Source organism: Microcaecilia unicolor, chromosome 13, assembly GCF_901765095.1.
Source record: "Microcaecilia unicolor chromosome 13, aMicUni1.1, whole genome shotgun sequence".
Taxonomy (NCBI): Eukaryota; Metazoa; Chordata; class Amphibia; order Gymnophiona; family Siphonopidae; genus Microcaecilia; species Microcaecilia unicolor.
In genome coordinates this window covers 30607540-30623369 of record NC_044043.1, presented here as the reverse complement: position 1 = coordinate 30623369, position 15830 = coordinate 30607540, and the positions used below count along the sequence as shown (strand labels likewise).

The 15830-nt window shown below is 49.1% G+C and overlaps 1 protein-coding gene across 3 annotated transcripts in view; it reads right to left on the bottom strand.

Moving 5' to 3' along the window:
• Nucleotides 1-15830, bottom strand: part of GUSB (glucuronidase beta) — an 88231-nt gene that overhangs the window by 36287 nt on the left and 36114 nt on the right. For all 3 annotated transcript variants that reach the window (XR_003944101.1, XM_030222376.1, XM_030222377.1), the window contains exons 3-4: nucleotides 4052-4233; nucleotides 2834-2976 (exon numbers count right to left, since the gene is read on the bottom strand). Coding sequence is in view for 2 of the 3 variants with exons in the window: in XM_030222376.1 (XP_030078236.1) it covers nucleotides 2834-2976; nucleotides 4052-4233 (325 nt within the window). In the remaining variant the exon portion in view is untranslated. The remainder of the gene's footprint in view (nucleotides 1-2833; nucleotides 2977-4051; nucleotides 4234-15830) is intronic.

The following is a 15830-nucleotide window of genomic DNA, read 5'->3' as shown; positions in this document are numbered from 1 at the left end:
CAAATACTACACGCTAGCAGAATACTGCATCTTGATCATGCATGAAAAAAACATGACACAACAGATATGAAGGCAAAATACTGAACTGGAAAGTTACCTCAAGAAGTCAGACTCAGCATGCAGCAATACTAGAAAAATTGAAATTTGCATACAAAATATCACAGATGCACATTTCCAAAAGCTGACATATTCAAATTAATAAATTCTGAATAAAAAAATGTTTTCTACCTTTGCTGTCTGAGCATTTAGTTTTTCTATTAGCTTTGGTCCCAGTGATATGCAGTGTCTTCTTTCCATTTGATATTTTTTCTCTCACCATGTCCACCATCCTTCTGTGTCCTTATGCGTTTTGTCTACCATCTGTAGCCCCGTCCCTATCCTTTCTCCAGTTTCAACATCTGCCCTCAAAGTGTTCCAATCCAGCCCTTAAATTCAGCAATTTCCCCTCCATCCATATCCAGCATTTCTCCTCACTCCCTTCCACTCCATCCGTGTGCATCTCCTTCCTTTGTCTTTCCTTCCCTCCATCCTTGTCCAACATTTCTCCTCTCTTCCCTACCCTCCATTGCATCCATGTTCAGCATTTCTCCTCTCTTCCCTCCCCTCCATGTGCATCTCCTTCCTGACTTCCCTCCCCTCCCTCCATCCATCCATGTCCAGCAGTTCTCCTCTCTCCCCTGCCCTCCCCTCCATCCATCCATGTCCAGCAATTCTCCTCTCTCCCCTGCCCTCCCCTCCAGCAATCTCTTTTCTCTCCCCCTGCCCTCCCCTTCTCTCCATGTCCAGCGATCTGTTCTCTCTCCCGCCCTCTCCTTCTCTCCATGTCCAGCGATCTGTTCTCTCCCTCTGCCCTCCCCAGCAATCTCTTCTCTCCCCCTGCTGTCCCCTCCTCTCCAGCGATCTCTTCTCTCCCCCTGCCCTCACCTTCTCTCCATGTCCACACTCCAGCAATCTGTTCTCTCCCTCTGCGTCCCCTCCTCTCCAGCGATCTGTTCTCTCTCCCTGCCCTCTCCTTCTCTCCATGTCCAGCGATCTGCTCTCTCCCTCTGCCCTCCCCAGCGATCTCTTCTCTCCCCCTGCTGTCCCCTCCTCTCCAGCGATCTCTTCTCTCCCCCTGCCCTCACCTTCTCTCCATGTCCACACTCCAGCAATCTGTTCTCTCCCTCTGCGTCCCCTCCTCTCCAGCGATCTGTTCTCTCTCCCTGCCCTCTCCTTCTCTCCATGTCCAGCGATCTGTTCTCTCCCTCTGCCCTCCCCAGCGATCTCTTCTCTCCCCCTGCTGTCCCCTCCTCTCCAGCGATCTCTTCTCTCCCCCTGCCCTCACCTTCTCTCCATGTCCACACTCCAGCAATCTGTTCTCTCCCTCTGCGTCCCCTCCTCTCCAGCGATCTCTTCTCGCCCCCTGCCCTCCCCTTCTCTCCATGTCCAGCCATCTGTTCTCTCCCTCTACCCTCCTCAGTGATCTCTTCTCTCCCCCTGCCCTCCCCTCCCCTTCATATCCAGCGATCTGCTCTCTTCCCCTGCCCTCCCCAGTGATCTCTTCTCTCCCCCTCCCCTCCATGTCCAGCGATCTGCTCTCTTCCCCCTGCCCTCCCATCTCCTCCATGTCCAGCGATTCTCCCTCAGCTCCCCGACAAAAGGACATGAAGTGCTTGACAGAAATCAGAAAAAAAATAGGAATGGTTTCACTCACTTTTAAAAATATATATGTATTAAGATGGAAAGTGACTGTGTTCCTGTCTGGATCATCTCTGGGAGAGGGGTGCAAGATGATAAGACGACTGAAGGGAGGGGTAGGGGCTGCTATAGACGGAGAAGAGAAGATTACCAATGTGGTAGCCACACAGTGAGCACTCATGTGTACTCAGTGTGGATAACCAGAAGACTGGATAGGTCAGTGTCTGAAGGACTAGACGAGGAAGCCCAGATTTAAACAGACCAGAATGAAAACATTTGCCCTCTCCTCCCAGCATAGCAGCATTTATCTGCCTGCCCTGAAAAATCTCCCCCATAACATGCAACAGTATCCTGCCCCCCCCCCCCCCGACATTCATTTTATACCCATCATTCCACAGCACAAAACATCCACTATTTCAAGAACTCAAAAATCAAATAATCACTATACCATTCCCCTGACTGTGCCCAGCATCCATCTCTTTTGGGTTGCACGAGTGCTTCAGGCGTTCTTCCTCTGATGCCGGTGATTCATATAGCCAGCCTTAATCAGCCTGTGTCGGAGCTTCTCCCTCAGATGTGTGCCGCCTCCTCTAATCACTTCCTGTCTTACGCAGAGGTGGGACGCATCTGAGGGACAGGCTCCGACGCAGGCAGATTAAGGCTGGCTATGTGAATCGCCGGCATCAGAGGGAGAACGCCTCAGGCTGAATCACTGGCGTTGGAGGGAGAACACCTCAGGCCGGAGTGACCACGTCCACGCGGATGGGTGAGAGCGGGGGGGGGGGGGGGGGGGGGAGGGAGGACCGCTTCTAAGTCCACGATTGGCCTGGGGAGGCCTCTTATACGGGGCGCCTATGCCCCTGCCAAAATCTTCTGGTCCTGTCCTGAGCTGATTTTGGTACAATCATATTGCCAGAGCAAGGACCGCTGTCAAGATCAGCAAGGGCTGAGGGTACATGTTAAGAGACTCACAGCAAACGCAGGAAAGATGAAGGTAAGAAGGGCCTACACATCAGGACAGTTAAGGAAAGTTCAGAAATCAAGAATGACCTGGTTATTTATCTTATTAAAGATAACAAATATGGATAACAAAAGTTTGTTATAAATCACAATATATTATTCCTCTTGCTCAAAAGACTGTTTGAGGACCACCTACCAACATCTTCCATCACGTCACTCCTCACAGTGATGTCATCCACATAGGTGGAAGGAGTTGTGTACAGAACCACAGGACGGTGAATTCCAGCATAATTAAAAAAGTCAAAGTTGATATTCTGAATAAAATACCCTTTAGGATACCTACGTATAAAAGAAAGAGGATCATTTTAGAGCAGGTGTCCTAAAGCCCAAAAATCTTTTATTTTTCAATTGAATTACAAACACAAAAAAATATATTTAAGAGAGACTCATCAAATCCAGTGTCTCTTATGCGACGATCGTTACTAGGCCAGCACATTTCAAATTGAAAGGACAGTTACTGAAGATCTGAAGAGGCAGCTGTAGCAAGGGAAAAGACTGCAAGCACTTTGATAGCAGTTCTGCAAGCAGGGACAGCCCAAGACAATCTGCCGCATGAGGTGAGGAATGAGCCGCTGCCCCCCACTCCCCGGGGCAAAGAATGAGCTGCTGCCGCCTGCAATCCCCCCCTTCCTTCCCCAGCCCTCTTCCACCAATTTATCTTTTCTTTCTTATTTTTCCAAAGGTAGCAGCAGTGGCGTACCGAGGACAGGGCGGTGGGGGCGGTCCGCCCCAGGTGCACGCTGCAGGAGGGGTGCAGAGAGCAGCCACATGCCTGTCGGCTCCGCTAGTTCCCTGCTCCCTCTGCCCTGGAACAGGTTACTTCCCGTTCCGGGGCAGAGGGAGCAGGGAGCCGGCGGAGCCGAAAGCCACACGGCTGCTCCCAGCAGCTAAGAATGCACCTGGGGGGGGGGGGGGTCATGCTGCACCCTGGGGGGGACAGACGCCGCTGCACCCGTGGGGGGGGGGCGGCGCAGCGGCGAACCGCCCTGGGTGGCAGCCGACCTAGGATCGTCACTGGGTAGCAGCAGCGATTCCCAGAGGCTGCCCTGCCACCAGTCCCGGCCCCTTGTTCCTACTGTGGCCCACCTCTCTGATGTAACTTCCTGTTTCCTCGGAGATGGGCCACAGTAATCAGAAGGGGCCAGGACCGGCGGTGGGGCAGCCTCCAGGAATCGCTGCCGCCACCTTTGCAAAAACAAGAAAAGACAAGATAAATTGGTGGAAAGAAGTTACGGAAGTAAGGATGGGAGGTGATACCGCCTCGGAAGAGTACCGCCTGAGGCCCCCGTCTCAGGTGGCCTAATGGTAGAGCCGCCCCTGTCTGCAAGTTCACTTATAAATAAGAGTGACTTACCTCGTGGGGTCGTTTATATACTGGATGGATCCGGGAGGTAAGGTGTTTAAGGTCAAGGTGTTATTTACTGCAATCGTGATACGGCAGGGCTCTTCTCCACCGCTTTGAGCAACTTTGGTGATGTCTGCTTCAAATGGGAGGTGGCCCCCTTCATGCATGGCGACTTCGACTCCATTTACCCACTACAGGATCAGAATCACAATTAGGAAGAGGCAGCATGAGAACACTTCTGGTACACGAGTTCCCAGAAAGCTGGGCTCACTGCTTACAATTTCATTGAAACACATCTTGCTGCGGAAACATTTCATTCATGTTTTGTTTTGTGTGTAAGTTATTTTGCCCCTCTTTTGTTTTTGGCATAAGGCAGCAATAGTCAGTATGAGGCTTGGGAGATAGTGGCTTGGGCCCTACGGGGCTGCACTGTTATTTATATTAATGTTTTGTTTTTCCATGAGAATTTTTTAAAATTTTGCTTGAAAAGGATATAGGACATATTAATAAATGTGCAAAGTATGTTAGTATAATAATATCTAAACAAGTGAAACAATAACAGTCATATAAATGACAAAAAAAAACATGTCAGAAGTCTAAACAATGCAGGATGAAAAAGACAAAAGAAAGCAGTCCTTAAAGGAAAATATCATTTAAACACTCTGTTAGAGGAATCAGTGTTGGTCAAATACGTATCAACAGGAGACCACATTTAGGGCCCTGTTTACTAAGCTGCGCTGTAGGCGCACTAACGTTTTAGTGCTCGCTGATGACAGAGACGCCAATTATATTCCTACGGGTGTGTCTATCATTAGTGTGTGCTAAAACGTTTTGCGCTCCTACAGCGCGGCTTAGTAAACAGGGCCCTAAATGTTTTTGGATTGTAGTACATAAGTATTGCCATGCTGGGAACGACCAAAGGTCCATCGAGCCCAGCATCCTGTTTCCAACAGTGGCCAATCCAGGTCACAAATACCCGGCAAGATCCCAAAAATGTACAAAACATTTTATACTGCTTATCCCAGAAATCGTGGATTTTCCCCAGGTCCATTTATGTTTTAACTTTTTTATTGATGTCACAGTTTACAACATATAAAGGTCAATAAACCTGTACTTAATACAAATCTCTGTTTTCTTTAACAAAACCTTTTGATTGAAATGTCATCAAACTTTTGCTGTAATTTCCCCCCCCCCCCCATCCCCTCTATACCCTTGCTTTGTGTTTCAACATTTTATTGACCAACCGATACAGAAATAAAAGCTTGCATATATGAACCTACAAAGCCAATTGTCGTCTGTGATCATTATCAGTATCCAACATTATTTCCCCCCCCATTTCCACCCTCCTCCCCCCACCCCTCCCTCCCCCCCTCTTCTTTCCAATGATACCATTCATTTGTTTACTCCTTCACCCCTCTCTCCCCGATCTCCCTCTTGGCTTGTATTCTGATAGCCCTGAGAGATCCCTTCCCCCTCCCTCCCCCCCCCCCCTGCTATTGTTTGACTACAGAATATGTGTGATCAGAATTCTCTTTAACCTTCAGGGTGTCGCATTGTGCCAATTAAGTAGTATACTACGTCCTCTAGGGCTTAATACCTCCAAATAAGGGCCCCATATCTGTTTAAAATGTGCATATCTCTTCGGGGAGCCCCTAGCCTCCCGTGCTTCCCACGTGGCTAAAAGGTGTACCTGATTTCTCCAATGCCAGTAAGCCGGCGACTCCGGGGCCGTCCAACACTGCAGCACAGTCTTCCGCGCCACCAAGCTAAGCTTACGGCATAAGGTACGTGCCCCCACTGAATGTGTCCTGAAGGCCCCTTTTGTGTCCAATACATAGTGATCCCAAGTTCCCTTTACTGATGAACCTAGCATCCGGGACAGGAATCTCTCAACCTGTGTCCAGAAAGCCCTTACCCCTGGACATGCCCAAAACGCATGGAACAATGTATGCGGGGTTTGACTACACTTAATGCAACTCGCTCCTTGCGGGGAGCCTATATGTGACAACTGTTGCCCTGACATATATGCCCGCATGATTGTTCTATAGCCACACTCACGTAACCTTTCATCTGACGTAAGGGTTGCTATTCCTTTCAGCATGGTTCCCCCTTCCCAGCCCACCAGGGTTCTCCCTGCCTCCTGTTCCCATCTACCTTTTATAACTTCGTAATTCTTTGCAGGAGGTCCCCGACGGGTCAATGCTTTATGAAGTGCCGACACTGACAGGCCTGTTGCTTCTATCTCTTGAAAAAAATCCCTTACCTTTTGCCCCAAACCCTGTCTCAGCATAGGTTGATCTAAAGCAGATATATAGTGTTTAATTTGGACATACGCGAACTTATTCCCCCAAGAAACTCCTACTCTTCTCGGCAATTCTTCATAACCTATTAGATCTCCCTCTCTCCCCAGGAGGTGTTCCAGTTTCCTAATACCCTCTCTTTCCCATTTTATGAATACTGGATTATCTGTGCCTGACTGGAAAGTCGGATTCCCCCTTACTGCCAGTTGGTCAGACACTGTATAGCTCCCCCCCAACTTCCTCGCCAACCCTTTCCATACCTCCCTCATTGATGTGAGTATTACACATCCTCTAAATTGTCGCGGAAGTTGTTTCTGGGTCATATGCAACAAAGAGAGGAAATCATATGGGGCAAAATACTCCCTTTCCATATCAGTCGGGGTATATATGTTGGTCCTACAAACCCAGTCCCCCAAATGACGTAGCAAGCAAGCTTGGTTATACACATGTAGGTCGGGGATTCCCAGGCCCCCCTGATTCCAATTCCCTAGCAAATAGGAAAACCTTATCTTTGGTTTCTTTGCTGCCCAACAGAACTTGCCGAAAATTCCATAGAGCCTTTTCAGATCTTTCCGGGTCAGACGAAACGGTAATGTCCGCAACACATAGAGCCACTTGGGAAATATCATCATCTGCACTAAATTTATCCGTCCTCTCAATGATAATGGAAGATTTCCCCAGTTTACCAGATGTTTCTTGGTTTCTCTCATCAATTCTTTAATATTAAGCTCATATAATTTCTCCAATTCCAATGTCAATTTGATGCCCAAATATCTAAATGAGCCGTCTGCCCAAACTAACGGAAATGTTCCCCCCCACATCTGTCTCACCTCCTCTGAGGAGGCCAACGCCTCTGACTTAGCTAAATTTATACGTAAGCCCGCAAATTCGCCATATTCCCGTATGATTTCCATTAAGGCTATAAATGATTCCCTCGGGTCAGTCAACAACACCAGCAGATCATCTGCGAATGCTGCAATTTTAAAATCTCTATCTCCCACCCGTACACCTCTCACTGAAACATTATCTGCCACATCCCTAATAAAAGGATCTAGAGTTAAGACAAATAGCAAGGGCGATAGTGGGCATCCCTGCCTTGTTCCTTGAAGTATAGGAAAACATTCTTATTCTAAGCCATTTACCAGAACTGTGGCCTGAGGTGCATGATATAAGGCTTTGACTGCCGACATAAAGCGCCCCCCAAACCCATATGCTTTTAGGGTAGTAAACATAAAGTCCCATCGTACCTTGTCAAATGCCTTTTCAGCATCGAAGCTGACAAGCATTGACGGGATCCCATTCCTCTTTCGAGTCTCTAGCGCCATCAGTATTCTCCTTAGGTTTTTTGCTACTGTCCTCCCCTCCACAAATCCCACCTGCGCCTCATGTAGCAAGGTAGGTAACATTCCTGCCACCCGATTGGCCATTATCTTGGCCAATATTTTTGCTTCCACATTTAACAAGGAAATGGGGCGGTAGGACTCTGGCTTAGATGGATCCTTGCCCGGCTTTGGCAGGACTACAATTTGTGCCGAGGATAACGTATGCAGCATTTTCTCCTCTTCCACCACTCTATTTAAATATCTAGTCAACGTCGGTATGACTTCCTCTCCTAGTGTCTTATAAAATTCCATTCTGAGCCCATCCGGTCCCGGGGCTTTTCCAAGTGAACCTCTTGTTATCACCAATGCCACCTCCTCTTCCTGTATTGGCCTATTCAACTTTTCTGTGTCAATCTGCCTCAAATTTGGCAGGTTAAGATTTTCTAGATAAAGATGTCCTGGCAGCCCTTGGTCTTGCGGCTTCTCATATAGCCTACTATAGAACTCTTGGAAGACCCCACATATATCCTCATCTTTCCGTACTACCTTCCCCTGATTATCCTTCAACTGAAGCACCCTTCCTCCTCCCCCTCTAGGCTTTGCCAAGCGAGCCAATAAGCGGCCCATCTTGTTACCATGTAAATATAATTGGTATTTATAATAGGCTTGGGATTTAGCTGCCCTCTGATGTAAAAGCTCATTTAATGCCACTTGCAATTCCATTAGGCGCGTTCTATGAGCCGTACTATGTGTCTGACCAAACTTTTTACGGGCTTTGCAAATTTGCGCACTCAGTCTCAAAATTTCTCTATTACGAGCCATCCTTACAAAATGTGAGTAACTGATAATTTCTCCTCTAAGTACCGCCTTCGCAGCGTCCCAGTATAGAATTGGGTCACTTACATGTCCCCCATTTAAATTTGCATAATCCCGCCAGCAACCCACAATTTTCTCCTTAAAACGTGTGTCCCTATATAACTCCATCGGGAACCTCCAACAGCCTCTGCCCCCCCTCTGAGAACTCGTGGACCATTCCATGAATACCCAAGCATGATCCGATATTGTATAGGACCCTATCTCTGCTTTAAGAACTTTGCTAAACAATCCTGTAGACACTAGCACATAGTCAATCCTCGCTTGTATGGAATGGGCTCTTGATAAATGAGTGTAATCTTGACCTCGTCCTCTCCTCCTCCGGCTCACCCTCCAATTTCCACGTCTCAGCTCTTCCTCTCTCCGACCATCACCTGATCACATTCACACTTCTTCACTCCCCCCCCCCTCCACCCCGTCCAACTTTAACCACCACCTCCAGGAACCTCCAGGCTATTGACCCCTCCACCCTATCATCTACTATCTCTAATCTCCTCCCCTCCATCACGTCCCTCGTAACTGTCGACACAGCGGTCTCCGCTTACAATACCGCTCTCTCCTCTGCTTTGGACACCCTCGCGCCATCCATCTCCCGTCCCACAAAGCGCACCAATCCCCAGCCCTGGCTGACTCCTTGCATCCGTTACCTTCGCTCCTGCACCCGATCCGCTGAGCGCCTCTGGAGGAAATCTCGTACCCTTTCAGACTTCCTCCACTACAAATTCATGCTATCCTCCCTCCACTCCTCCCTATTCCGTGCAAAACAGGACTACTACACCCAATTGACCAATTCTCTCAGCTCCAACCCTCGTCGTCTCTTCACCACCCTTAACTCCCTCCTAAAAGTGCCCCCCGCTCCTACTCCCCCTTCTCTCTCTCCTCAATCACTGGCCGACTACTTCCGCGACAAAGTGCAAAAGATCAACCTTGAGTTCACGACCAAACCTCCACCTCCCCTTCACCCTTTAACCCTCTCCCTCAACCAACCTACCCAGGTCTCCTTCTCCTCCTTTCCTGAGATCACCGAGGATGAAACTTCCCGCCTTCTTTCCTCCTCGAAATGCACCACCTGTTCCTCTGATCCCTTCCCCACCAACCTACTCAACACTATCTCCCATACTGTCACCCCCGCCATCTGTCGCATCCTCAACCTCTCTCTCTCCACGGCAACTGTCCCTGACACCTTCAAACACGCTGTTGTCACACCTCTCCTAAAAAAACCTTCACTTGACCCTACCTGCCCCTCTAACTACCGCCCCATCTCTCTTTTACCCTTCCTTTCCAAATTACTTGAGCGCGCCGTTCACAGCCGCTGCCTTGATTTTCTCTCCTCTCATGACATCCTCGATCCACTTCAATCCGGTTTTCGCCCTCTGCACTCGACAGAAACAGCACTCTCTAAAGTTTGCAATGACCTGCTCCTGGCCAAATCCAGAGGTCATTACTCCATCCTCATCCTCCTCGATCTTTCCGCCGCGTTTGACACTGTCAACCATGATTTACTTCTTGCCACGTTATCCTCTTTTGGATTCCAAGGCCCTGTCCTCTCCTGGTTCTCCTCTTATCTCTCCCACCGCACTTTCAGGGTACACTCCCATGGATCTTCCTCCACTCCCATCCCACTATGTGTTGGAGTTCCCCAGGGATCTGTCCTTGGACCCCTTCTCTTCTCAATCTACACCTCTTCCCTGGGCTCGCTGATCTCGTCTCATGGTTTCCAGTATCATCTTTATGCCGATGACACTCAGCTATACCTCTCCACACCTGACATCACCGCGGTGACCCAGGCCAAGGTATCGGCCTGTTTATCCGACATCGCGGCATGGATGTCCAACCGCCACCTGAAGCTGAACATGTCCAAGACCGAGCTCCTCGTCTTTCCTCCCAAACCCACTTCTCCTCTTCCTCCACTCTCTATCTCTGTTGATAACACCCTCATCCTCCCCGTCCCATCTGCCCGCAACCTCGGAGTCATCTTTGACTCCTCCCTCTCCTTCTCTGCGCATATCCAACAGACTGCCAAGACCTGTCGCTTCTTCCTCTTCAACATCAGCAAAATTCGCCCTTTCCTCTCTGAGCACACCACCAGAACTCTCGTCCACGCTCTCATTACCTCTCGCCTTGATTACTGCAACTTACTCCTCACCGGCCTCCCACTCAGCCATCTATTCCCCCTTCAATCAGTTCAGTACGCTGCTGCACGTCTTATATTCCGCCAAAACCGATATACTCATATCACCCCTCTCCTCAAATCACTTCATTGGCTTCCAATCAGATATCGCATACAATTCAAGCTCCTCCTCCTTACCTACAAGTGCACTCAGTCTGCGGCTCCTCACTACCTCTCCACCCTCATCTCCCCCTATGTTCCCGCCCGTAACCTCCGCTCACAGGACAAAGCCCTTCTCTCAGTACCCTTCTCCACCACTGCCAACTCCAGGCTCCGCTCATTCTGCCTTGCTTCACCCTATGCCTGGAACAATCTTCCTTTACCCATACGCCATGCCCCCTCCCTACCCATCTTCAAATCTCTGCTTAAAACTCACCTCTTCTATGCTGCCTTCGGCGCCTAACCGCTCTAGATAGACAGAATGCCCCTATCTATCCACTCTATCAGATTAACTGTTCACTCGTCCTCTAGATTGTTCACTTGTCTTTAGATTGTTCTCTTGTCTTTTAGATTGTGAGCTCTTTGAGCAGGGACCGTCCTTCTATGTCTAAATTGTACAGCGCTGCGTAACCCTAGTAGCGCTTTAGAAATGCTAGTTAGTAGTAGTAGTAGTAGTAGTAGTAGTAATCTCTTTCCGTAGGATGGAGAACTCGCCATACATCAACCAGGTCTAGCAAGCTCCCCATACGGCGCAATCCCCTGTCAGATGCCCCCATATCTCTACGCATCCCCTGTGAACTATCTAGCTGTGGATCCCAAACCGTGTTAAAATCACCCCCCACCACCAAATGGGCCCCTGTACAGTTGAGTAGTTGATTAATCACACTAGCATAAAACTTTTTATCATATTGATTGGGTGCATAGATATTACACAGTGTAATTTTTTGACCCTGCATCTCTAATTCAATTAGCACAAACCTACCTCCCGGGTCTATGAATATGGGTCGAATGGCGGCCGCTACCCCTCTACGGACCAGCACCGCCACCCCCCCCCCCCCTTTCTTTCCTATAGCCGCTGCCGCTATGCAATCTCCTACCCACCATGTTTTAAGTTTCGCGTGTTCTGCTTGTGTAAGATGCGTCTCTTGCAGCAGCGCCACATCAACTTTATATCTCTGCAGCTGTTGTAATATTTTAGATCTTTTTATCGGGGAACTAATGCCCCCGACATTCCAAGATACCAGCTTTACCATGAGCCCACCCGTCCAAGATAACAGCAGTCTCATTTCCATAAACTTCACCCCCAGAGAGGCCTCCCAGCCAGCACCTCTCTGGTTTGAATTCTACATTTACATTTCTTTGTCTATCAAAAAGAATCTGGTCACCCCTATCTGTTATTATCGTTGACAGCCTGTCACACATATCTTTACTATTATCTTCCCCTTCCTCTATCCTCCCCCCCTTCCCCTCCCCCCCTTCCCAGCCCTGCCCCCCCTTGATCTCTGTTCCCGACATGGAAACAGTCACGTCTGGACGCCCCCTCATCCTTCCCCTCCTTTATCCAACTTAACAACATCTTCTCTTTTAAATTTAACTGAACTTCCAACTGTTATTAACAAAACCCCTTCAAGTTATATCCTCTAAACTTTGAACTTCCTGCACAGTTCCCACCCCTCCCCCAAAGTAACAAGGGATAGAGAGGGGTAACTTATGTCTATGTTCCAACCTCCATCTCTCCAACCCCTAACGCCCATGCAAAGTCCCCATGTTTACTTGTCTCTAATATTCTCTGGTTGCTGCCTTTTGCAGCCAAACCTCCACTCCAATAGAGATTCCTGGCTTCACTCGCTCTCTCCAAGTATCATCTCTCAGCCCGATCCAGTTGCCTGCTCCTCCTCCATCTGTGAGACAAACCTCTGCGCCTCCGCCACTGTTTCAAAAGAGTAATCTTTTCCCTTATGGGTAATCTTTAAGTTAGCAGGATATATTAAAGCGAATCTGATTTTCCACTCAAAGAGTTTTGTACATATTGGCGAGAAAGCCTGTCTGCGCCCCGCCACTCCTGCTGAATAGTCCTGGAAGCACAGGATCCGCTTATTGTCATATGACAGCTGTTTGTCCACACGGGAATGTTTCAATATAAATTGCTTGTGGGCAAAGTTGAGAATCCGCATTATAACCACTCGGGGTTTGTCCATATGAGTCTTGAGGGGTCCCATTCTATGGGCTCTTTCCACCCTTACTGGGCCCATCTCAGCCGGAAATGCAACAGTTTTTGCAAGCCAGCGTTCAACCTCCGCTGTTAAATCCTGGTCTCTCACGCTTTCAGGGAACCCCACCAACCTCAGGTTGTTCCGTCTGGATCTGTTCTCCAGGTCCTCCAGCTTTTGCTCCACCGACTCCATTTTCTTGTGCATCGTCTTTTGTGTCTCCTCCACCTCCGTCATTCTGTCTTCCACCTCACTCGTCCTCGTTTGGAAGGCCACACACTCGCGTGTCAGATCCTCCATCCGCGTTTGCAGCTGTTCCAGCTTGGTACTTATTGGCGTTAGACGTCTCTCCAACATCTCTTCCAGAACCATCGACATTTCTGTGGTGATCTCCGCCACCCAGGCCGATGAAACTGATCCCGCGGGGTCCGGGGACGCCGCCATCTTGGATTCTACCGATTTGCCTCTGAGTTTGTCCTTCTGCGTCGATTTTGTCGCCATCGGAGCCGTTTTCTTTGTGGAGGCTATTACCCCTGCGTGCTGCTGCTGCTCCAGGTTCGTTATGCACGTTTTTTCGGGGCCGAAATTCAGTGCGATTCTCGGAGGTTTAGGATAAGGTTCAGAGCGTCGCTCAGTTGCGACCACCCTTCCTCATAGCGTCACGTGACCCCCCCCCCAGGTCCATTTAATAATGGTCTATGGACTTTTCCTTTAGGAAGCCGTCGAACCCTTTTTAAAACTCCGCTAAGCTAACCGCCTTTACCACATTCTCTGGCAACGAATTCCAGAGTTTAATTACACGTTGAGTGAAGAAACATTTTCTCCGATTCGTTTTAAATTTACTACATTGTAGCTTCATCGCATGCCCCCTAGTCCTAGTATTTTTGGAAAGTGTGAACAGAAGCTTCACATCTACCTGTTCCACTCCACTCATTATTTTATAGACCTCTATCACATCTCCCCTCAGCCGCCTTTTCTCCAAGCTGAAGAGCCCCAGCCGCTTTAGCCTTTCCTCATAGGGAAGTCTTCCCATCCCCTTTATCATTTTCGTCGCCCTTCTCTGCACCTTTTCTAATTCCACTAGATCTTTTTTGAGATACCCAATTTTTCTGCCATAGCCAATTCAAATTTGTGATGTTGTAGCACTGTTTGTTTTTAAACAAATAAAGATATCTACTATAATAAAACTCACCCTCAACGTTCTGAAGACAACGTTCTGAAGTCACTCAGTCACTCCCTGAAGGGTTCATGGATTCATGGTGGTGAAGCCACAACACTGACCATGTCTCTCTGCCCCGCCCTCGCATGACGGACCAATCAGAAAAAACACCCTCAACATTCTGAAACACAAAGGACCATCACAACACCGTTCCCAGGCAACACTAGGCAACGTAAGACAGACCAATCAGAGGAAACTACGTGACAATAAGGGAGGAGCATTCCCCAGCAGAATGGCTCATTATCTGTGCAGCACGGAGAGCACAGAACCAGCGCTGGAATGAGAGAAGAATATTCCTGCTGTGGGTATGTGCAAAAATAGACCGGGGGGGAGGGGGGAATAAATTTTTAAATGCCTAATGCCAGTACTGAAGAGTGCCAGAGGGCCCATAGCAAAGACTATATTTGGGATCGCTTGACATGGAGTCAGAGGCGCCGGAAAACAACGTGCCCGTCACCATCTGGGACGTGGATGAACAGGACTAGCTGCGGCCCAGCTGGAAGGATTACCCGCGACCCAACCAACAGCAAACAGCGACCAAGGAAGGGGGAGGAGTAGGGAAACTCGCGGAGCGTGTTTCCCTACTCCTTCCCTGCCTAGGAATCGCTGGAGACTGGCTGCCAAACTAACGAAACAACCGCACACCAACGCACCACCTCCATCATTCAAAAGGCATCCACTCTTTCTACAACAGAAATGCAAACTAATAATACAAAACAAAGAATACCCGTTTTCTCACGCAGCTACAGGTAACTCCCCACCCCCTTCCTCTTCCCCTTTTGCCAAAGCGGCCGTGCCCAACCATCCCCAGCCTCAGGCAAGCCGTCTCCCACCTCGGGGATTCCCTGAGCACCAGGAAAATGACGGTGCAGCTTCCCGCAGCGCATATTCCAGCATTCCCCTGCAGCCGGCCTGAAATGGACCGAACATACCGGATCACCACCCGATGGCCCGAGACCGTGCTCCTCTCCCTTCCGCCAACTTAAAACAACCATCCCCGTCCTCAGGCAAGCCGTCTCCCACCTCCAGGATGCCCAGAACCCCAGCCCAACGGAAAAAAGACGGCGCTGCTTCTCACAGCACATTTCTCTTCCAGTGTTCCCCTACAGCAGCCCTGAAACGGCCAAAAAATAACGACAGACCAAGAACGTGCTCCTCTACCTTCCGCCCATCTAAAGAAACACTGCTGCCTCAGCACAACACACAAAAAAAAAAAAACAGAAAAAACAATCCACCACTCAGCAAAGGCTGACCCCCCTACAACCACATTTACATTTCACCAACAGAAAGACCCCCCTCCACAAACCTCCTTGACAGACAAAACCACACACACACACAATACAACAGACACACCCCCTCAAAGCCACACACCAATCCATCCCACTTTGCCAGCATAGCACAGCACATCCCCCAACCCCCCAAGCAAAAAAACAAACAAAAAAAAAAGACACACATCAACAACCTGCACACACACCCCACCCTCACACACACACAAAATAACTCTGTGACACATACACACACACACACACACACACACACACAAAACCACATGCTAGCGTCCGTTTCATTGGTTTCGGAAACGGGCCTTTTTTACTAGTAAAGTGAATGATACATACCTGTAGCAGGTGTTCTCCGAGGACAGCAGGCTGATTGTTCTCACGACTGGGTGACGTCCGCGGCAGCCCCCACCAACCGGAAAAAAGCCTCGCGGGACGGTCGGCACGCAGGGCACGCCCACCGCGCATGCGCGGCCG